General features: G+C 50.4%; 2 protein-coding genes across 3 annotated transcripts in view; one reads left to right on the plus strand and one right to left on the minus strand.

The window, feature by feature from the left end:
- DDX31 (DEAD-box helicase 31) overlaps positions 1-4,157 on the minus strand; it is a 58,659-nt gene extending 54,502 nt beyond the window's left edge. The window contains exon 1 of the mRNA XM_080669798.1: positions 3,939-4,157. Within this exon, the coding sequence (XP_080525924.1) occupies positions 3,939-4,037 (99 nt within the window). The 5' untranslated portion in view covers positions 4,038-4,157. The remainder of the gene's footprint in view (positions 1-3,938) is intronic.
- Positions 4,158-4,798: 641 nt separating this feature from the next.
- On the plus strand, positions 4,799-20,463 carry GTF3C4 (general transcription factor IIIC subunit 4; the record flags this gene model as incomplete). Of its 2 annotated transcripts, none has more annotated exons than XM_080669796.1 (5): positions 4,799-5,143; positions 11,553-13,376; positions 15,056-15,186; positions 16,955-17,043; positions 19,607-20,463. In XM_080669796.1, 5 exons carry the CDS (start codon positions 4,799-4,801, stop codon positions 19,669-19,671), a joined length of 2,454 nt encoding a protein of 817 aa, XP_080525922.1. In that variant the 3' UTR covers positions 19,672-20,463. The 2 variants fall into 2 exon arrangements, with proteins under 2 accessions (XP_080525922.1, XP_080525923.1); XM_080669797.1 differs by lacking the exon at positions 19,607-20,463 and adding an exon at positions 19,417-19,450.
- Between the last annotated feature and the right edge of the window lie 1,392 nt (positions 20,464-21,855).

Raw genomic sequence — 21,855 nt, forward strand, 5'->3', positions numbered from 1 at the left:
CACACTCCCTACCCCAGGCTCCCTTATAGGGGGCCTTGCAGTTGCTGTCTATAGACCTCCTCTCTGGTCTCATCCCTCAAGGCAGACCAGATTCTAGGGGTTTAGAAGCTGTTTCTGACCTTCAGGCAGGATCTGCCGCCTTGAACATCTACCTCTGAGCCCGAGGTATGCTTTCTGCAGCAACACAGAACGAGTACTTCCTCTGCACACAATACTCCTTCACACATCAGATGACTGCTTTTCCCCTCCTCTTTGGGCTCAATATTCCAAGTAGGACACAAATTTTAGATCCCTTACCACCGGCTCACCCTCTATTCCCATGCCAGCTTCTCTCTAAAAGCAAGTACTCAAGAGTTAAGCATATTAGACAGGCTTTCCATGGCTCTTAGGCTAAAATAAAAAATCTGTAATTTGATCTACAAAGCCCTCTAGAACAGGGGTGGGCAAACTTTTTGACTCGAGGGCCACAATGGGTTCTTAAACTGGCCCGGAGGGCCGGAACAAAAGCATGGATGGAGTGTTTGTGTGAACTAATATAAATTCAAAGTAAACATCATTACATAAAAGGGTACGGTCTTTTTTTATTTCAATAGTTTTATTCATTTCAAACATTTTAACAAGAAGAATGTAAACACTAATTATTATAATTTGAAACTTCAAAAAATGGAGGAATCACAGCACAATAACATACCTCTATTGAAGATGGCAAAGGCAAAATAAAATTGCCTAACAAAGGAAAGGTACAAAAGCCTTTCAAATTAAACTTAAATAATAAAATAATTTAAAACTAAAACAAATAGAAAAGAACAAAATGTGTAAACAGTAAATTAAACATTTTCTTTAGTGCAACTTCCAAATTATGCCCGGGACGTAGATGTAGATGGCAATGTAGACTGGGTTGAAAGGTTTTTGGTCTTGAAAACATCAACTTCAGTGGGAAGTGTTGTTGGTCTCCTTTTTAGCTAATGCTCTGATACTGTGCTCTCCAGGGGCGTGTCTCCCTACATCACCACGATCACGTGTCTCCGCATTCCCAGGGTGATGTCGGGGACGCGTCCGCGGGCATTACAAGGAGCCTCTGGAAGATGGAGAGGTTGCTCCTTCTGCTGAATGGGGATATAAATCCGCCCACTCAGAAGAAGGAGCTGCGGCTGTGTTTCCCGACGTTGCCATGTTAACACTGCTGCTGGTGAAGGAGCGGAGGGGAGAGCAAGAGAACCCTCCGCTCTTTCGGCTCCAAGGGCCGGATAGAACAGCCGAACGGGCCGAATCCGGCCCGCGGGCCGTAGTTTGCCCACGGCTGGTCTAGAATCTGGCTCTGCCCATCTCACCAGTCTCAGCTGTACCCTCTGCTGTCCTGGTCGTCCCTAATTCTTAGCATGTGCCATGCTCCTTCTTCCTCAGGGCCTTTGCACATGCTGTTCCCACACCCATGTCTCCAAGCCTCCCTCTGGCTGGCCAGCTAACACTCAACCTTCAGATCTAGGCTGGCTTGTCCTCGAAGAGCCTTTCCTGATCTCCTCGCCACCCAGTCGCCCCCTGCACTGGCTGGTGCCTGGCACAAAGCGTGTGCTCAATAAACACAGGTAAGGGGAACGAAGTACACGCAATGGAATTTTCCCTTTCCACAATCTGGACACTTTCCGACTACTTGTTAGCTTCCCCCATCCACAACACATTAATGTAAAGTACTGACCACTCAGCAGCTCTCCGAAGCTTGATCCTTAGGATACAAAGCTGAAAGATTTGCCAGCCGCGTGAGAAAGCACTCAGGAAAGAGACAAAGGTGCAAAACCCCAAATCCAAACCTAGAGCTGTACCACAGAAGAGGCCTGTGCACAGGGCTACGAGAGCCCACGGCAAGGGGACAGGAATGCTTCTCGAGGTGGCATCTGAGCAGAGGAGCAAGGACATATCTAGATCTACTCAAAATTAGTTGCACAGCATTAAGCAAATCACTTCTGAGGCTGTTCCTACCCCGTAAAATGAGGGGCTGTGGCAGATGACCTCTGGTGGCCTTTTAGCCCTAAAAGTCTAGATGCCACGTCCTTGATGTTAATAAACATACTGAGCAGTTAGAGCTTACGTGAATTAACTAATTCATCAATACAGGTAGGGTACCATCTCATTTTGAGCTGAGAACACTGAGGTGTGAGGTAAGCTGCCCCAGGACCACAGAAAGAGCCAGGCTTTGCCCGGCATCGACTCACAGCCCAGGTTCCTGATGATAGTGCTATAATACTATTTATTAGTTGTACGATGTTTCGTTAGAAAGCATCATGAAGAGTTTGACCCCTATTTTGTTTTGAGTTGTTTTCTACAAAGGACATATACCAAAATGTTAACCAGGCTTATGGGTGTGTGTGTTTTAAATCTACTTCTGGAATTTTCTAATTATTAATATTTTCAAAATTATTAATTTTGTTTAAAAAATCAGAAAAAAAAAACCTTTAGAAAGAAAATATTCTGCACCGAGTTCGAAGTCTTTCCAAATGCAGTGTATTAGCTACCCATCCCAAGTTCAGGCTACTGGCACATTTGATCAGCATAACTGTCATTCAAGACACAAATGAAAATGTAGACAAGACCAGTACAGACACTTGTCATCACCTCATTAACACCCTTTTAACACTACAGTTCAAACACTGGTAAAATCAGACATCCTATGTGTATTTACGCAACTCAGTTTCAGAAAATGCTTCCGTGTTAGTTACAAGTACATGGTACACGCGCCCCACCGCCCCACCGACCTCCCGATGTAACAATTCTATTACACAGAATGGAGCCCATGTGAACTTGTTTATGTTTTATCATCGGCGTTTATTAAATGCCTCTGATTCAGGAAATGTATAGTTTTTATGTATATTACCTTTTTAATCCTCATAATAACCTTGCATAAAGTAGAAGTGACTGTTCTCATTTTATGGCTAGGAAAAGTAAGGATCAGAGAGGAGAAGTAACTTCCTCAAGGTCACAGAGCTAGGGGGTTGCAAGGCTGGCATCCAATCCCGGGTCTCTCACTCCAAATACCAGGCTCTCCCCCCTTCAGTCCTTCCCTCCTCCTCCCCCGGAGATGCCGCCACACCACTGGCTAACGGAAAACTTACCCCCAACCCTCCAAATCCTAAAGTTTGTTACACTCGCACACCAAAAAAAATAAAAAATAAATAAAAATCATCAAAGAGAAGCGAGACTCTGGGTGTTAGCTTACAAGAACTCAAGGAATTTCGGCTGCACTGAAACTTGGCAATAAAAATTTCAACGGAATGATCTATGGCTTTTTCAAGAAAACACATACACACAACCTTTTGGTAAGAGATTGCGCTTTTTCTGGTGTTTGAAGTAACGAGATTTTCCGACAGATTTTCTGCCCTAAACCCCTCCCCTTTTCTAGGAGAATCCATCCTCCTAGAAACCAGTTTTCCGCTCTGGCTTGGGTTCAGGTTACGGTTTCCCTCCCCTCCCGGGTGAGGGAATTATATCGACGAGTTTGTATTTACTTTCCCCCCCCTCACTGCACAGGGACGAAATCGATGTCATTTTTTGAAAGCACTTAGAAGAAATTCTGGTCTCTAATCCTCGTTGCTGAAACGAACGACCCTTACGGTCGAGAAAACGATGGCTGCGAGACGTGGGTGGTGTCAGGGCTGGGCCTCAGGCCCAGGCGTCCATCCTAACTTCTAGGGGAGGCGGCCTCCAATCCGGGCCTCCGACTCCATCGACCAGCAGCGCGGCCAGCTCTCGCCCCCAAGAGCATCCCCGCGGGTGGGGAGTGTAATCTGCTCTTGGACACCAGTTGCTCGGCGACACCTCCAGAATCGGCCCGACTCCCCCCACCCCCACCCCACCCCACCCCCAACTCCGGAAATCATTCCAAATCGGGCCCAGACGGCCTCTCGGGCCTGTGCAGACGGGCCTGTAGTCGGGTGGGAACTCACCCGCCTCGCCGGGGCCGCGCGGGGCCCGGAGGACGTCCCGGCAGCGGCGGCGGCGGCGGGCTCGGAAAGCTGGAGGGGCGCTCCGTCGGTGACTGCCATGGCCGGCGGGGAGGCACGGACACTCGCGGAGAAGCGGGCGCGTCTGGACCTCGACAACTAGGGCCGTGGCTCCGCTGGCGCTCACGTGGGACGCGCGCGAGGACCCCGCGTAGCTGCCCCGCCCCGGCCTGCGGCCGCGCCCCTTCCGGGTCCGCAGGGCCCAGGAGCGTTCACACGCCCTGCCCCGGGGTGACCGCAGCCACGGCGCGCGAGGGAGGGGGAGCGGGAGGCGGGGTGGCCGTCCCACTTGGCATCCCTCGGGACTCGGCCTGTGGCAGTGGATGCCAAGTGACACTCAACCCCAGAGTTCATGCTTGTGAAGTTCTTTGTATTCCTCTGAGGAATAAGCGGCCGTGCGCCATCTAACCAACATTTCTTTCGTTTGCCCTCGGGTTTCTCTTTCCTCAGCAGTTGAGTGGCCTCGGGGAGGTCACTAAAGAGGGTCTGAGGCTTGATCACCCGGAGTGGGGGCCCTCTAGGCTCCCTGCCCCCAGCCCACCCATCGGCCAAGTGCAGGCGCTAGGGGCCCGCCTGTAGAGGTGGCACTTTTTTTTAGACAGGCAGCGCCTTGGCCACCCGGCCAGGCTGGGTCGCCTAGCAACGGCGGGGTCCTTCCTGGCTCGGCGGCGCTTTGGGCCTGAGGGGAGAAAAATCGCCGCGGAGGGCGCTGGGGGCCGAACGGCGGCGGGCGCGGGAGGCGGCAACCGGCCGGCAACGCGGGATTGGCGCGCCCGGGAACCGGCCGCCGCATCTAGCGGGAGATGAACACGGCCGACAAGGACCGGGTGGGGCCCGCGGCCGACGGGCCTGCGCCGCCCGAGGAGGAGGAGGGCGAGGCGGGCGGGAGGGAGCCGGCGACGGACGCGACCCCCGGGCCCAGCGACGCGTTCCGCCTCCTGGCGACTCGGCGGGAGCCGGCCGTGAAGCTGCAGCACGCAGTGAGCGGCCTGGAGCCGCTGGCCTGGTCCGAAGACCACCGCGTGTCCGTGTCCACGGCCCGCAGCATCGCGGTCCTGGAGCTCATCTGCGACGTGCACAACCCGGGCCAGGACCTGGTTATCCACCGCACCTCCGTGCCCGCCCCTCTCAGCAGCTGCCTCCTCAAAGTAAGCCATCCCGGCCCTCCCGCGGCCGCGTCCCCGGTCCCCGGGGACTCCCCGCCCGCGCCGAGTCCGGGGATTCCCCTGTGCACCCAGCGCTCAGGGCGGAGCGGCTGGGATCGCCGTAGCTGACCACACAAAACCTTGCAGCTATTTGTGCCCAGCGTGCAGGGTCACGCACCCCTCCCGACACAACGTAGCCCCGAGGTGCCCTCGGAGCCAGGTCCCCTGCGCCTGGAGGGCTGCGGGGGCGGGTAGCTCTCCCCGGCGGTGCGGCCCGAGACCCCACCCCCTGGTGACCCACCCCGGCCAGCCCTGCCGCGGCTCCCATTGTCTGGGGCTCACGCCCCGAGGCCCCTGGCTGGCTTTGTTCGCCCAGATGTGCCTTCCTCTCCCTCTTCTGTTGCTTTAGAGAAGAAAAGTTGGTCCTTTCCATGGTCTGAACTGTTTCAGCGATTTTATTATGAGTGGTTCTCACCCTGGGCAGATGGGCAAATACTGGATTGGAGCCTTCACTCTAGTTTTTCTTTAAATAGCAAAAATCCTTCGGGGGGTGGAATGAAAAGTCAAGTCCCTGGCAGTAGATGAGGTCTCTGTGTAGAGTTAGTGCTTCCAGCTTCATAGGAACGAAGTTTGCCTTCATAACTTGGGGGTTCCTAAGTTTCCCTCTAGTAGTCTTCAGATTCTTTTTTTTTTTTTAAGGTTCATGTTCATGGTTTAGAAGTCCAGTGTAAACACTTTGGCTGTTGCCTTTAAAGATCTGTATGTGTATGTGTGATCTATCAAAGTGTAAATTCACTCATTGGACAGACGCTCGGATACCACTGACAGCTGGGTGTTGACTTAGATTCTGAAAAGTTAGCAGTGTACAAAACAGTCCCTGCCCCCAGGGAGCTCACATTCTTTAGCACCTCATGAACAAATACCAGTGTTCTATCAGGTGGTGATAGGCGCTGTAAGGTTACGTATCTGTAGGGTGTCCCCCCCCCCCCCCCGAAATGTATATATACTTTAACAGCTGGCCACTCAACTGATGCTTCTTTTCAGATGTAACCCATTGGAATTAATAATTATTATTATTGTGTGTATACATTTTGGGGGGACACCCTATATGTACAGAGAATGTATTTATGTGAAAGTGAACTTAAAAAAGCAAACAACCCTCTTACTCTGCAGTCATTTTAAATGTAGGAAGCCCACACCACTTTTTGGCATAATTCAAGTTTTAAGCGGACAACTTGGTATTGAATTAGATCATTGGTAAACTTGTATGACTAAGCCCGCTAAGGTCTTCTTGGAGAAAATATGAACAAATTGGTCCAAATATAAACAGATGGGTAGCTTGCCTGACAGCAATTTAACTCCGTCTTGGGTTCCACACTGCCTAACAAGAATGGGAATCTTTATATATCCCACTAGTAATGGATCGATAGGTGCTGGTGGTGCTGTGAGGTTGAGAAACACTGGAGGAGGAGGAAGAAGAAGGGGTTTAGAAGGGGTGTCCTCTGCTGAAAGGGAACTTCCTGTCTCTGAGGGATGTTCACATGTATCTCAGCTAGAGAAAACTGTCAACGCAATAGGGATTTGACACTTTAGAGGAGAGCACTACAGAGGACTAGTGAGGGGCACTTCTGTCAGGGGAGTTAGCTGGTAGAGACTCCGCAGCAGTCCTACAAGAAGGGAGGGCTGGGCTGGGAGAGGAAGGAAGGGGAGAGCGTTCCAGGTGGCAGGACGAAGTGTCCCTCTCATGCATACGCATTTAAGGTATGAATGTCATTTACTATTGTTGGTCTAAGTAATGATGGTCAACAGATGAGCTCAAATAGCCCTTCTAGAGAGTCAGAAAGTGCGGGGAGGCCAGTGTGGTGACATTGACAGGCAGTCCGAGGAGGTTGGCTTCATCCCATCTAGGAAGCCCTGGGGTGCTGTGAAAGGTTCGCCGTGGATGGACCTGGTGTGGCTCAGGAAAGGGAATCTGGCTGGCCTGCAGGCAAGCAGATGATGAGGGGTTGTAAAATAGAGTTAAGAGATAGGGCTTTGGCACAGAATAGCAAGATAGGCCTGTCTATACAAGGGGATAATAAAACCCACCTGGTTTAGACCTTTTGGAAGATTAATTACATATGTGGATATTTACATATGTATACTCTATACACATACACACATACATTAACCAGTTGGCACAGCTCCTGGCTCACGGTAAATGCTCCAGGTAAACATGCAGCGTGCAAGTATGGAGGACAAGAGTGGCTCAGTGCTGTGGTCGTGGCTATGAGGCGTCCATAGTGCCCTGACAGCAGTTTGACTCCGTCTTGGTCCCACACTGCCTAACAAGTATGGGACCCTCTATAGCCCACTAATAATTGCTCCTAGCTTGCCGAAATTAGTGTCATCTTCCTCTTGTGTGCTGCCCTCTCAGTAGCCTAGGGCTGCCTGCTGAGTGGAGCCGAATTGTCCCTGCAACTCTGAGAGATCCCTGGGATAAAACTGGCAAGATGGTAGCATGTAAAAAAGTCAGTCGGTACTTCGATGGCTCTGCCCATTGACCACCTGTGGGGTTTTAAATCTACTCGCTGCTGTCAGCTCGCCTCTGCTCTGACACAGGAAATGGACATTCGGCACCTGGATCACAGTTTGAGTGTGTAGCAAGGCTAGAAGGTTAGCTTATGATTCTGTTCTTTAGATTACTAATTCCTTTCAGAAAATATGCAGTTATATGATAGTTCACATAGCCACCATCTTCAAGTTACTGCCCTGGGCATTAGGGTTATGTGATATGAATCTGAAAAGCAATAAAAGAGTGATTTAAGAATGTTATAGTCTTCCCGTTGGACTGCTGATTTAGAGAGTCAGGCAGTTGTATGTAGTTCCAAATTCTCCTCATACATGTATAAACTGCTTTTATCGAGTACCAGCTGTTAGGAGCGTTTGAAAGTATTAGCTCCATCTGCTACAGGAAATGAGTAACTGTTGCCTGTCTTTGGAATCTTGTTCCTGCCCTCAGGGAGCTTACTGTCTAATAGCTTCACGTAAGTTTTTGTTTGTTGGGTGCTTAATGGCCAGTTGGAAAAGGATCCTATTTAATAAAGAGCTAGTACGCTAATTGGACCAGACGGTGGAATCACCTTCCACCTTCCGGGGACGACCTCCTGAAACGACCTCCTGAAATGACCAGTGGGCAGGGGGTGGGGCTTCGAGGCAGCCAGGGCTGCAAGCGCTGAGGCTGGGCTGCTGTGAATTTCATGCATGGGGCCTCTAGTAGAACGTAGTTAAATGGTTGGCCGGGGTCGGCCTCTGCGAGCTGGACTCTGAAGTGTTATGTTTCCTGGGCATCTGAGTATTTATTTTAATTTGTTAACTAATTGTGATATGCAGTAGGCTCATTCAAACGTATTAGAAATTACTGCACAAAACCGTAAGAATTTCCCTGCTGCTCTCCACCCTCCCAACCACCCTTCCGCATGAGTAGGACCCAGGGTTGCGTGCGCTTCCTGTACTTTATCCTGTGCTGCTGCTTTGGGTTACAAATTCTGTAAGTTTACTTTTAGTTTCATAGTAGCTTTTATCTATAGTAAGTTTACCTGTTCTAACTTAAAATATGATAGGATTTGGTGAACAATTTCATGTCTACCCTTCATTTCGTGGACAACATTACCCTACACTTTACAATACTCTTATTAGGTCTCATTAACATTTACTTACCCTCAGAGAATTAATAGTCATCATCATAGCTAACATTTATTGAGCACTTACTAATGTATGCTTTATATATATTGACTTATGTAACCTTCCTAACTCTATGAGACACGCAGTATTATTCTTTGTAAATGAGGCAGTTAGGGCCCGAGGTCTACCCGGTGTGTGCAGGGGCACGGAGCTGTTACTGGACAGAGCCAGGATTCAATGTGTCATCTTTCACATTGTATCTACCCATAGGAAGCTCTGGGCTTTTGTTAGCATTATTTTATTAACCAGCTAGAAAGCTGTACCTATCATTGGAACTTCCGGTTTATACTATGTCTCCAGCATGCCCATAAGTGTATCCAGCAGATTACCTTAAGTGCCTTTTAAAAATCAAGATGGACTGCCTGAGACACTGTTCCAGAGTACTTTTTCAGGATGACCCCTCCTCCCCCTGTACACATGCAAAGGCTGTTTTTAAAAGTTCGACACTAAGTCTCTGCGGGCCCCTGTAACTCTTCAGGGAGCAATGACTATAGCCACAGAACTCCTTCCCGAGGGACAATTTAGGGGAGTAGTGTGTGTAACACGCTTTAGGAAAAGTTAGTCTCCTAATTCATTTGTTGGACAACTTTATATCTGCCTTTCCTTTTACATGCTTATTTATGTTATCTAGCAGTTTCAGCAGAAGAGAGAACAACATTACATTTTTCCATTTATCTTATGCTGGTTTCTGATGGTCACTGCTGTCTACATAAACCAATCATTTGTTAAAACATTGAGGAATTTTACTCCCTATCAGGCTTAATGGTCTGTGGCTTTTGTTACCTATTTACCTTTTGGGGGATATTTTAAAACTATTTCTTGCACTCTGGTTTTCTAACACATTCGCAGATGTCCAAGCTTTATCAAGGAATGCAGTTAGTGGTGCAGAGTTCAACATCTTCCAAGTTCTGTCTGTGTCCTGGAGTGTAATTGCTCTGGGTTTAGGGACTTAAACTCACTTAAAGTGACTTTTATTATATCTGTATATGTCTTAGGCTTGAGTTTTTGTTCTTCTAATATATTTTATTGATTTTTTACAGAGAGGAAGGGAGAGGGGTAGAGAGTTAGAAACATCGATGAGAGAGAAACATCCGTCAGCTGCCTCCTGCACACCTCCTACTGGGGATGTGCCCGCAACCAAGGTATGTGCCCCTGACTGAAATCAAACCTGGGACCCTTCAGTCCGCAGGCCAACGTCTATCCGCTTTGAGTTCCTTTTTAATCACATTTTTCTACCCTTTCCAGTTTGAAAATCAGCGTATCTGTAAAAGGAGATTGACACCAAAAGGGAATGGAAAGATTCTGCTTGCTTTCTCTGTTAGCCATTTTTCTAACACAGTAGGTCAAGTCCTTTCTTCCTGCTTCTTGACATAACAGAAACCATATTTTCTTTGACCTCCGCTTCCTTCTCTCCCCCGCCTCCCCCCCCCCCCCCCCCAGCTTTAGGCTTCCTGGCTATTTCCTTATGGCTCTGGACCACATTCTTTTTTTTTCTAATATATTTTAAAATATATTTATTGATTTTTTTACAGAGAGAAAGGGAGAGGGATAGAGAGAAACATCGATGAGAGAGAAACACCGATCAGCTGCCTCCTGCACACACCCCACTGGGGATGTGCCTGCAACCAAGGTACATGCCCCTGACCAGAATCGAACCTGGGACCCCCCAGTCCACAGGCCGACGCTCCATCCACTGAGCCAAACCGGTTAGGGCTGAACCACATTCTTTTGGTTACTTATCTTCCCCCATCTTTTTGTTTGTTATTTTTATTGATTTCAGAGAAAGGAATGGAGAGGGAGAGAGAAAGAAACATCAATGATGAGAGAGACTCATTGATTGGCTGCCTCCTGCACGCCTCCTACTATGGATCGAGCCTGCAACCCAGGCATGTGCCCCGCCTGAGAATCTAATCTTGACCCTGGTTCATGGGCCGACGCTTAACCACTGAGCAACACCAGCTGGGGCTCTTCCCCCATCTTTAATGTCCCTTTACAACCTTTTTAAAGAGATCGCCTTCATACAGCTAGGCACTGCTGATGTACATTGCAAACTTGGAAGATGGAGAGGAAGTTTGCATTTGTATTGCAAAGATATTGTAAGAATCCAAATATCTAACTGTATCAAAGATGTATATTTTCATGCATTTTAACACTTTTATTGTTTTGTGATTAGTTTAGCTAAATGCTCTGTTGACTCTTAAGAGTCAGCCCAGCTGGTGTGGCTCAGTGGTTGAGTGTTGACCTATGAACCAGGAGGTCATGGTTCCATTCCTGGTCAGGGCACATGCCAGGGTTGCAGGCTGGACCGGCTGCCAAGGATTCTCTCTCATCATTGATGTTTCTACCTCTCTCTCCCTCTCCCTTCCTCTCTGAAATCAATAAAAATATGAAAAAAAAAATAATTAAGTACATCTCATCCTCATTGCTTATGTCAATTCTAAGAAGGTGGGAACCAGGCTATGAATAATGGCAACATTTATTCTGATCCTTTAAAAAGAATTTTGTGAATATATGCTTAGTTTTAGGCTTGTATTTGATCTTTTAAATGCATGTCATACTAAAATTAACAAAACTGACAAAAATTTTGTATATATATTTTGTATGTACTTAGTTAATATAGCCTAATTAATATAAATATATTTCTAGAGTGAAATATTTATCTGATAGTTTTTATATCTCTTATTTCCAGGTTGGCTCAAAAGCAGAAGTTGCTCAGTGTAAGGAGAAATTTGCCAGCTCTCCAGACCCCGCCATCAGCCAGACCTTCATGTTGGACAGGGCGTTCAACCCTGAGGGGAAGGCTCTGCCCCCACTGAGAGGGTTCAAGTACACCAGCTGGTCCCCCATGGGCTGCGATGCTAACGGCAGGTGCCTCTTGGCAGCCCTGACCATGGACAATCGCCTGACCATCCAGGCTAACCTCAACAGACTGCAGTGGGTCCAGCTGGTCGACCTGACTGAGATTTACGGAGACCGTCTCTTTGAGACCAGTTACAGGTTCTCTAAAACCGAGGCCCCGGGAGGGAACCTGGCGGACTTTGCTGAGTTCCAGAGGAGACACAGCATGCAGACCCCGGTGAGAATGGAGTGGTCAGGCATCTGCACCACGCAGCAGGTCAAGCATAACAACGAGTGCCGGGACGTGGGCAGCGTGCTCCTGGCCGTCCTCTTTGAAAACGGCAACATCGCTGTGTGGCAGTTTCAGCTGCCTTTCGTGGGAAAGGAGTCCATCTCTTCCTGCAACACCATCGAGTCGGGAATCAGCTCCCCAAGTGTCTTGTTTTGGTGGGAATATGAGCACAATAACCGGAAAATGAGCGGCCTTATTGTGGGGAGTGCCTTTGGACCTGTGAAAATCCTCCCTGTCAATCTCAAAGCCATTAAAGGCTATTTCACGCTAAGGCAGCCCGTCGTCCTGTGGAAGGAAATGGACCAGCTGCCCGTGCACAGCATCAAGTGTGTCCCGCTCTATCACCCTTACCAGAAGTGCAGCTGCAGCTTGGTGGTGGCTGCCAGAGGACCCTACGTGTTTTGGTGTCTCCTCCTGATCTCCAAAGCAGGTCTGAATGTTCACAATTCCCACGTCACGGGCCTTCACTCACTGCCAATCGTCTCCATGACAGCCGACAAGCAGAACGGGACAGTGTACACTTGTTCCAGTGACGGCAAGGTGAGGCAGCTCATTCCCATTTTCACTGACGTCGCCTTGAAGTTTGAACACCAGCTGATTAAGCTGTCGGAGGTGTTTGGCTCAGTGAGGACACACGGGATAGCGGTGAGCCCCTGCGGGGCGTATCTGGCCATCATTACAACCGAGGGCATGGTCAATGGCCTCCATCCCGTGAACAAAAACTACCAGGTCCAGTTTGTTGCTCTCAAAACTTTTGAAGAGGCAGCTGCTCAGCTCCTGGAATCTTCGGTTCAGAACCTCTTTAAACAGGTGGATTTACTAGACCTCGTACGCTGGAAGATTCTGAAAGATAAATATATCCCTCCGTTTTTACAAGAAGCTTTGGAAAAAAAGATCGAAAGCAGCGGGGCCACCTACTTCTGGCGTTTCAAACTTTTCCTCCTGAGGATTTTATATCAGTCGATGCAGAAAACCCCTTCAGAAGCCTTGTGGCAGCCCACCAAGGAGGACTCAAAAATCTTACTAGTCGACTCCCCTGGGATGGGCCCCGCCGAGGACGAGCAAGAAGAAGGCACGTCCTCCAGACAGGCGGCTAAGCAAGGCCTTCAGGAGAAGAGCAAAGAAGGGGACCCGGACGACCCCGCAGAGGACTCGCTCACCCAGTCTGGAGATGCCGGAGGCCATGAGCCGATGGAGGAGAAACTGCTTGAGATCCAGGGCAAGATCGAAGCTGTGGAAATGCACCTGACCAGGGAGCACATGAAGCGGGTCTTGGGAGAAGTGTACCTGCACACCTGGATCACGGAGAACACCAGCGTCCCCACCAGGGGCCTCTGCGACTTCCTCATGTCTGACGAGGAGTATGACGACCGGACAGCACGGGTAGGTGTCGGCTGGCCAAAACGCCGAGGCTGAAGAGCCTGCTGTCTTTGGACCTACATTGCATTTCCAAAGCTCGGTTTGTGCTTTGACGTGTTTTCGGTAGTTGAGCGGCCCGGGGTGCTGGAGGGTGCTAGGAACGAGGGTTGGTGCAGAGGAGGTGTTCTATCACACAAAGAAGTTCTGTTCTTCCTCTGAGCGATGTGAGGGTTTGCAAGATGAGGTCTCCAGGCTGAGCGTGCGCTCCGCGCTGTTATCCCCGCCGTTCCCAGCTTTTTTCCTCCTTTTTGTCCCCTTTGGGAAGAATATCACCCCCACGGAGAAGGCGTGGGTTAGTAGCAAACAGTTGGGTGTGCACGTGCAAGGCTATCGGAAGCCAGCAGCAGAGCCCTTCCTGGTGTAACGTCTGAGTGCGTCTCCACGGGGAAAAAGCAGGCTTTGTCACGGGCAGGATGTTGGCCTGTCTAGAAAAGGGAGGGTGCTTGTCCTTGCTGTAAGGACCATAATTAGAACTCCTAAGGCAAAAAAAAGCCAAAAGTGAATGGGCTTTACATCTGCAAACTATATACAGAGCAAGTAGGTAAGACCCCCTTCAAAATGCCAGTAAACTAATTGTGGGGAATGGCAGGTGAGAGGGGCCTTCTAGGGCTTAGAGCTCTAGTGTAAATGGGTTAAAAACGTCAAAGGACATTAACTGCTAGTGAGACAAGATGTTTCTGAAGGGTTGGGGTTCCCATCCCAGTGAAACAGCCACGAAGGTTTTTCCAACAAATGAATGAAGAGGATCAGTGTTCTTGAGACTTTCATTGTTGAAGTGTAACCGCAAGACCAAAGCAGAGAAAGGGAAGCTGACATTGGGACTAGGCTTGCACTGGCCCGTTGACCTATCCGCGCGCGCACATGCGCCCCCCCCCCACCACACCCACTATGGGTTTCACCCCACCCTGCCTCTCACACTGCAGGAGACTAGACCGATCCGATCGCTCAGGGGTCTTGGGCCATCAGAAGGGGAAATTATTATTTTTTAATCCTGGTTATCTTTTCCTTTGTAAGTCTTTCTTGAAGAATAGACATTTGTACAATTCTACCAAGTTAGTATTTCACACAATATTTTGCTTACAGAAATTAGTGCTTTTTCTTCTTAAAATTAGAATATTGCAAGGAATAGCTGAATACTTTGTCTTCTAACAGGACTCTGACGTCCCTGTTTCAGAAGCAACGAAAACAAGGCAAGTAACAGGCTGTGGTTCTCAGACGGTTTTCCCTTTAGCAGTGGCGACCCACAGGCTGAGAACCGCTAGCAGGGTCGCCTAAGACCATCGGAAAGCACAGATATTTACCTTCCGATTCATAACAGTAGCAAAATGACAGTTATGAAGTAGCAACGAAAATAATTTTATGGTTGGGGGTCCCCACAACATGAGGGACTGTATTAAAGGGTCGCGGCCTTAGGAAGGTTGAGAACCACTGCTCTAGTGGGTACCGTCCGCCCTGTTGTCGGGCCCTGAAAGAGTCGCTGTCCCTCAGCCAGTGGGCACAGCGGAAGGCCTAGTCTTTTCACCTCCCAGATAGCGGATGGGGATGGACTCCCGTCTGGGGGGCAGAGCTGCAAGTGGCGCATTTCCTTTGTGCCGGGCAGCCCTGCGCTCCGCTAAACCTCGCCGACTGCTTTGTCTCCCCAGGTGCTGATTGGCCACATCTCCAAGAAGATGAACAAGCAGACCTTCCCCGAGCACTGCAGTCTGTGTAAAGAGATCTTGCCTTTCACGGATCGCAAGCAGGCGGTCTGCTCCAACGGCCACATTTGGCTCCGGTAAGCCTCTACCGCCAGGCCCTGCTCTCAAACATAGCTGCCCCTGAGGTTGGAGAAGCTGCTGTTACCGGACCTGGCACAGGGGTGCTGCTTCAGGCTGCCCGAAGCCAGGCGCCTTCAGCGGCGAGGTTTACTGCCTGGCACATACAGGAGTTTCTTCGTGTGGGGAGTGCTGTTTTCCATTGAAGTAGCATTACATTTTTAAAAATGATTATTATAAGTAATACCTGTTAAAGTTAGTGGAATATGAAAGCACTGACGTACTTTTTTTGCTTAACTTTATAATAAAAGGCAGAAGTCCTCCTTCTCTGCCCTCAGTCTCACTCCCACCTCAGTGTGTCCTCGTTTCGTGGACACAGTGGGCATCTCTCTTCTCCTCCTCCTTCCCCCCCTCCTCCCCCCTCCTCCTCTTCCTCTTTTCCCTCCCCCTCCTCCCTCTCTTCCTCTTCTTCCTCCTCCTCTTCCTCCTCTCCCTCCTCCTCTCCCTCCTCCTTTCTTCCTCCTCCTCCTCCTCTTCTTACTCCCCCTTCTCTTCTTCTTCCTCCTCTTCCTGCTTCTTCCTCCTCCCCCCTCCTCTACTTCCTCCTCCTCCTCCGGAAGCACTTCCATCACTGGCTTCCTGGATAGAGCACTCCCTGCTTTTCTCCCTGCCTCTGATCCTTCCTCCTTAGCTGTCTGCTTCACGTCCTTGATGTCCATGTAGCAGCAGTCAGCTCATGACAGGATCAACAGCTGACATCTTGCGCACCAATGGTGTGGCAGGCGCTCTGCTGAGCGGTGCACGTGTCCTGAGTCACTATTCTCACAGCCACTGTGCCTGGGGACACTGTGGTGACTTCCATTTCTACGGAGGAGGAAACTGGCCGCTGGGGAAGGCAGATCATTTGCTGTCACACAGGTGGTGGATGGCAGAGCTAGAGCCTGGTGTTCCGGCTGCAGAGCTCACAGGAGTAACTGCCACGCACTGCAGTCTCTCCGATGGGTCCTCTGACAAAAGGTAGCCTCGTGTTTGCTGATTGGAGTTAGTGCCAGAACGCCTCCGTGTCATTTCTCCACGGGAGAGGGTGCTGGCTCTCACCAGGTGTGAGCTTCTTCCTGTTTGCCCGAGTCACCTCAGAGCGCGCCTACTTGGAATCTCGCCCTCCTCTTCCTCTTGGTATTTTCTGCTCCTTGGCTGCTCAGCTGACAAACTGAAGTCTTTTGGGAAAACCTCCCCTGCAGACCCAGAAGCACTCCTTCCATCTCCTCGCGTCCCCTGCCCTGCCGGGCCTGGCCTGGGAGAGGCGCGTGAACAGCATCGGATGGGCTTGAGCCTGGCCACATTGGTTCTCGCCCCTTCTTTTTCACACCGTTCATTTTGGCTTCTACCTCCCTCAGGTTTCCCCCACTGTGCTGTCAGATTCTTAACCATACGCTGGTGCCCAGTCGTAACAGTCACTAAGAATAATTTTCCGTGTGTTCTGTGGTCAGTTGTCAGCATACCACCCAGCCCAAGCACAATCAGGGAGGGACAGACGCCTCCCAGTGCTGAACACACGGTGACCGTCTGCATTAGCAACTGTCTGTCGCTGGGGAACTGACAGACGCGTCCCTCCGTGTGGGTGGGGGCCCAGCAGCTGCAGAGGCACGTGGGGTTGCCATGAATTTGTGAACAACGTCTGCCCTTGACTTGGTCAGCGTGGCTTCTAGTGTGACTGGTGCCTTACCCTCACTCAGCACTGCCGCTTTCCGGCGTTGGTAGAACTGACGATACCATGTCTTCTTTCAGGTGCTTTTTAACCTACCAGTCCTGCCAGAGTCTGATATACAGAAGGTGTTTGCTCCACGACAGTATCGCCCGCCACCCGGCTCCGGAAGGTGAGTGAGCCTCTCCCAGCTGTGGGTTGTGGGGGGCATTTCGATGGGGTCAGGCTCGCACTGCTCCGCACAGTGTTGCCGTGAAGCCACAGCTAATTAAAACCATGATCGGGGTACGTCATGTTCACGTCCATGCTGCATTTTAGCATGTGAGTTTGCCGGTCCGCTCCGGTAAGTCACTCATTCAGAAATGGCCGCAGCTCTTCTACCTGATGTGTCAGATTGCATTTGAATGAAAACTGCGAATGATAATGCCTACAGAGACAGCATTGCTGGGCAGCTCCGGGGTGCACGTGGGGTCTTGCTTCTGGCAGCCAGGACGGGGCTGTAGTCCTTGATGGCCCAGTGGCAAAGCCCGCATTTCTGAGATAACTAATTTGAGATGAGATTAGCGATGTGGGCAGGAATTGGTGATGCAGACAGCCCCATAAATGTCACACACTTATGCCCTGATGTTCACTAACATGACACTAACCACATGCGCTAACTAGACACAACATCCATGTTCTGGGGGAACCTGTGGGCTCAGGGAAGTAAAGCAGAAAACATCCCGCATAAAACTACACCCTTAGGCTTGGCTTCTCGCCTGGCAGCTTATGTTCTTTTTATTATAAAACTAGAGGCCTGAAACGACAAGTGCTGGCGAGGATGTGGAGAAACAGGAACCCTCGTGCACTGCTGGTGGGAATGCAGACTGGTGCAGCCACTGTGGAGAACAGTATGGAGTTTCCTCAAAAAACTGAAAATGGAACTCCCATTTGACCCAGTAATCCCACTCCTAGGAATATATCCCAAGAAACTAAAAACACCAATCAGAAAGGATATATGCACCCCTATGTTCATAGCAGTACAATTTACAATAGCTAAGATTTGGAAGCAGCCTAGGTGCCCGTCAGCAGATGACTGGATCAGAAAACTATGGTACATCTACACAATGGAATACTACGCTGCCATAAAAAAGAAGGAATTCTTACCATTTGTAGCAACCTGGATGGAATTAGAGAACATTCTGCTAAGTGAAATAAGCCAGTCAGAGAAAGAAAAATACCACATGATCTCACTCATTTGTGGATAATAAAAAACATTATAAACTGATGAACAAAAAGATAGATACAGAGGCAGTAAAGCATCAAACAGACTGTCATATTACAGCAGGAAGGTTAGGGAGAGGTGGGGGAAATAAGAGATCAACTGAAGGACTTATATGCATGCATATAAGAGTAACCAACGGATGCAAAACATTGGGGGGGGTGAGGGCATGTATGGGAGTGGGGTGGGGGGGCAATGGTAAGATACGTACACATATAATACCTTAATAAAAAAAAAAAAGAATAAAACAACAACAACAACAAAACACTAGAGGCCTGGTGCATGAATTCGTGCACGGGTGGGGTCCCTTGGCCTGGCCGGCGATTGGAGCCGATCGGGGCTGTCTCACCCAGTCCCGATGGGGGCTGATGGGGCCAGCTGGCCAGGAGGAGGGACCGAGGGAGGTTAGCTGTGGGAGGGCACTGACCACCAGGGGGAAGCTCCTGCATTGAGCGTCTGGCCCCTGGTGGTCAGTGCACATGATAGTGACTGGTCGACCTGTCGTTCAGTTGTTCAGTCACTTAGGCTTTTATATACATAGAAATGCCATCAACCCTAACTGGTTTGGCTCAGTGGATAGAGCGTTGGCCTATGAACTAAGGATCCTGAGTTCGATTCCCGTCAAGGGCACCGGAATTTAACCATGCCTGGGTTTCGGGCTTGATCCCCAGTGGGGGGCATGCAGGAGGCAGCCAATCAATGATTCTCTGTCATCATGGATGTTTATCTCTCTCTCCCTTTCTCTTCCTCTCTGAAATCAATACATATATATAAAAGAAAATGACATCATATACAAAAGTAGAGAAAAGAGCATAATAAATTCTATGTGTGCATCATTCAACTGTAAACTGCCCACTCACAGCCTTTTATGTTTCATCCGTGGTCCCCCCCTCCTCTCCCTCCTCTTACTGGATTATTTTGAAACAGATTTGGGGGATTTATAAACACTCGTTGAAAACTACTATAATATTTAGGCAGAAATTGGGAAAAGATTGAAACAAGTTTTAAAAGCAAACCCCTGCCGGGGACCGGGCGTTGAGCCACATCCGCTTTGGGCAGGAGAAGCTGCGGGTCTGGAGGAGAGAGCAGGTCTCGGCGGGGGGTTTGCCACGTGTTTCCCTCTCCACCGTGTGTGTTTTTCAGAAATACGGTTCCTGTAATTTTGTTAAGAGTATTTTAACTAACAATGTATGAGTGATACGCTCTGAAAAAATACAGTCCTTGGAACTGAGTAAATTCAGCTCTGAAACTCATTCACTGCCTTGTTTTCCTCTTTCATTACAGAAGGATGAAACGTCCTCACCACTTAGCTTGGGGCCACAGGTTAGCCCAGCCTCACTTAGAAGGTTGGGGAGGGGCGCTTTGTCCAGGGGCACAGAGCGGGGGCAGAATGCCGCCTGGGCACGGCAGCTCATTCACAGTCATCCCCGGGCCCCTTCCTGAAGCCCACGCTCAGCGCCTGTCTTCCTTGCAGACCCTGACTGGATCAAGAGGCTGCTGCAAAGCCCCTGCCCTTTCTGCGACTCTCCTGTCTTCTGACCGGCAGTGGAGGCGTGGACAGGGCGTGTGATCTGTGGCGAGCACTCCGGCGGGAGAGAGGGGTGCGCTGGACCTGGCCTGCGCAGGGAGAGGCGCTCCTCGTGGTTGGAAAGGGGCCGAGCGATCCCGAGTGCACCCTCTGTCTCCGCGGACGAGAGGCCGTCTGTGAGTGACGGGACGCCGAACCCAGTCATTTCGAGGTGAACGTCAGCCCCCCTCCTTGCCCAGCGAGGAGCACTTGCTTTTAAAGTGTCGTGACTGAAGCAGTTTGAACAAACGCCCTGTCATTCCAGGAACAGAGATTTCTAGAGGCTGGAGAAGGGCCTGTGGGCTGCGTGAGGATTTACTCCTGGCCTGGGTCTAGAACTGCCTGCGGCTCCCGAGAGCGGAGGTGCCGGGCCCGTGGTGGTCCGTGTCCAGCAGATGCTCGCAGTGTCTGAGCGTGGGGCCCGCTGCTGTTCCCAGCCAACAGCCTGGAACCGAATCCGCCAATCCTTGTCTGAACACGTTTTCCTAAACTCTGTGTTTTTAAGAGGTTGAAGCCAAGACTAAAATTGGGTTTAGTGTGTCCAAAGGCCAAGTGACTCTTGTAAAGGGATAATTGTGACTCACTTTTAATGATTTCCGGGTCATCAGTTTCCTGCCCCAACGCCTCCGTGTGTAAGGATGCAGGTGCTCCAGCTCAGGCGGCCACGCCCGCTTCAGACCGAACTGGGGTACCGAGCGAGACATCTGTGCGTAGAGAAGAATGCTTTCTCCTTCCAGTATTAAACCTTGGAGTGTTTGAATGTTGACATTTGCAGAAGGTTCATGTCTGTCCGGCCAGAGCCTGCCTAGAGACTGCCAGACAGACGGCAGGCGCTTGGGCCCGGCACGGCAGGCGGGCAGCTGTTGGCGAGCTGAGCGTTTCTCCACAGAGCGCCTGCCCTCACAACACCGGTGTCTTTGTGGCCAGGAGGTGTTGGACGTTCGTTGGTTTCACAGCCTAACACGGGGTAGCCGTGCGGAACGACAGCGCGGGGTCTCTGCGGTCAGGTCCTGGGCACCGGTGCCCATCGGGACTGCCAGCACACGGCGTGGCACGGGGCGCGTCTCTGGGAAGTTGGGTGGGAAGTACAAAGTGAAATTCTCACTCATCCTGCATGCCACCGAGTTTGCCTTGACTCTGCCACCGCTTCCTGCTCTGACCTGGTACCCTCCGTGGAAGGCATTTGTCTCGCTTGCTGTTCCTCATTCCGGTGGTGATTTCAGGAGCAGCGCTCTCCAGTGTCGGGCACATTAGTTGATTTCCGAGAAGGAGGACCAGTCAGCATTGAAACCATGAGCAGCAGAGCGGCAGGTGTGTGGTGTAGGCGCTTTATGCCTGTAGCCGTGTCCCTTTACCATGAATGTGACAGGAACAATTGGGATCCTGTCAAGGAATCATTGCAGTTTTAATCATCACGGAATGCTCCGTTTCACTTGGGTTTTGTCGCTCCTCAGAGTGGGTAGCTTTACTGTCGGAGAACGTGGCGCTGCTGCCGTTTAAGATGTTAAGTATTTTTTTAAAGCAATTGTGCGTTTGGGGGAACTGAATTATTAGGAGTTAACTGAAGAGGGCCTCCCTGATGAATGATTGGTGTGTCTGTATAGGAATGATCATGCCCCTCTTTTAGCAGAACATGGCTTCTCTCCTGGAGACCGAAGCCCAACCTCCTGCCACCCAAATGCCCGCCCCCGTCCGTGGAGGTGAGCCACGGCCTGGGAGGGTGAGGGGCTGAGGGACGGCGGCATTTACACCCTCACCTGAGGGTGTGCTTCTTATTGCTTTTTAGGGAAAGGAAGAGAGAGAAACATCGATGGGTTGCCTCTCACAGATGCCCCATCAGGGACAGCCTGCACCCCAGTCTGAGCCCTGACTGGGAATCAAACATGTGACGTTTGGTGTACAGGACAACAGCCAGCCAGCTGAGCCACACCGGCCAGGGCGGGAGGCCTAACGTTTTAAAGGACAGGGATAGTCTGCCCTTTTTTCTTGTTGGAGATCGGGCAGCACACACAGTCAGACAAGTGAATGAGCCTCTTTGTAGTTAGCCCCACACCGACAGCCTCGAGCCTCTGCCTGGTGTGGCCATTCGGTGTGACTGTGTCCGTAAGCGCTTAAGCCGCCCTCCTGCGCACGGGAGGGTCAGCAAGGCAGTGGCC

Source organism: Plecotus auritus (genome assembly GCF_963455305.1).
Source record: "Plecotus auritus genome assembly, chromosome: 5".
Lineage (NCBI taxonomy): Eukaryota > Metazoa > Chordata > Mammalia > Chiroptera > Vespertilionidae > Plecotus > Plecotus auritus.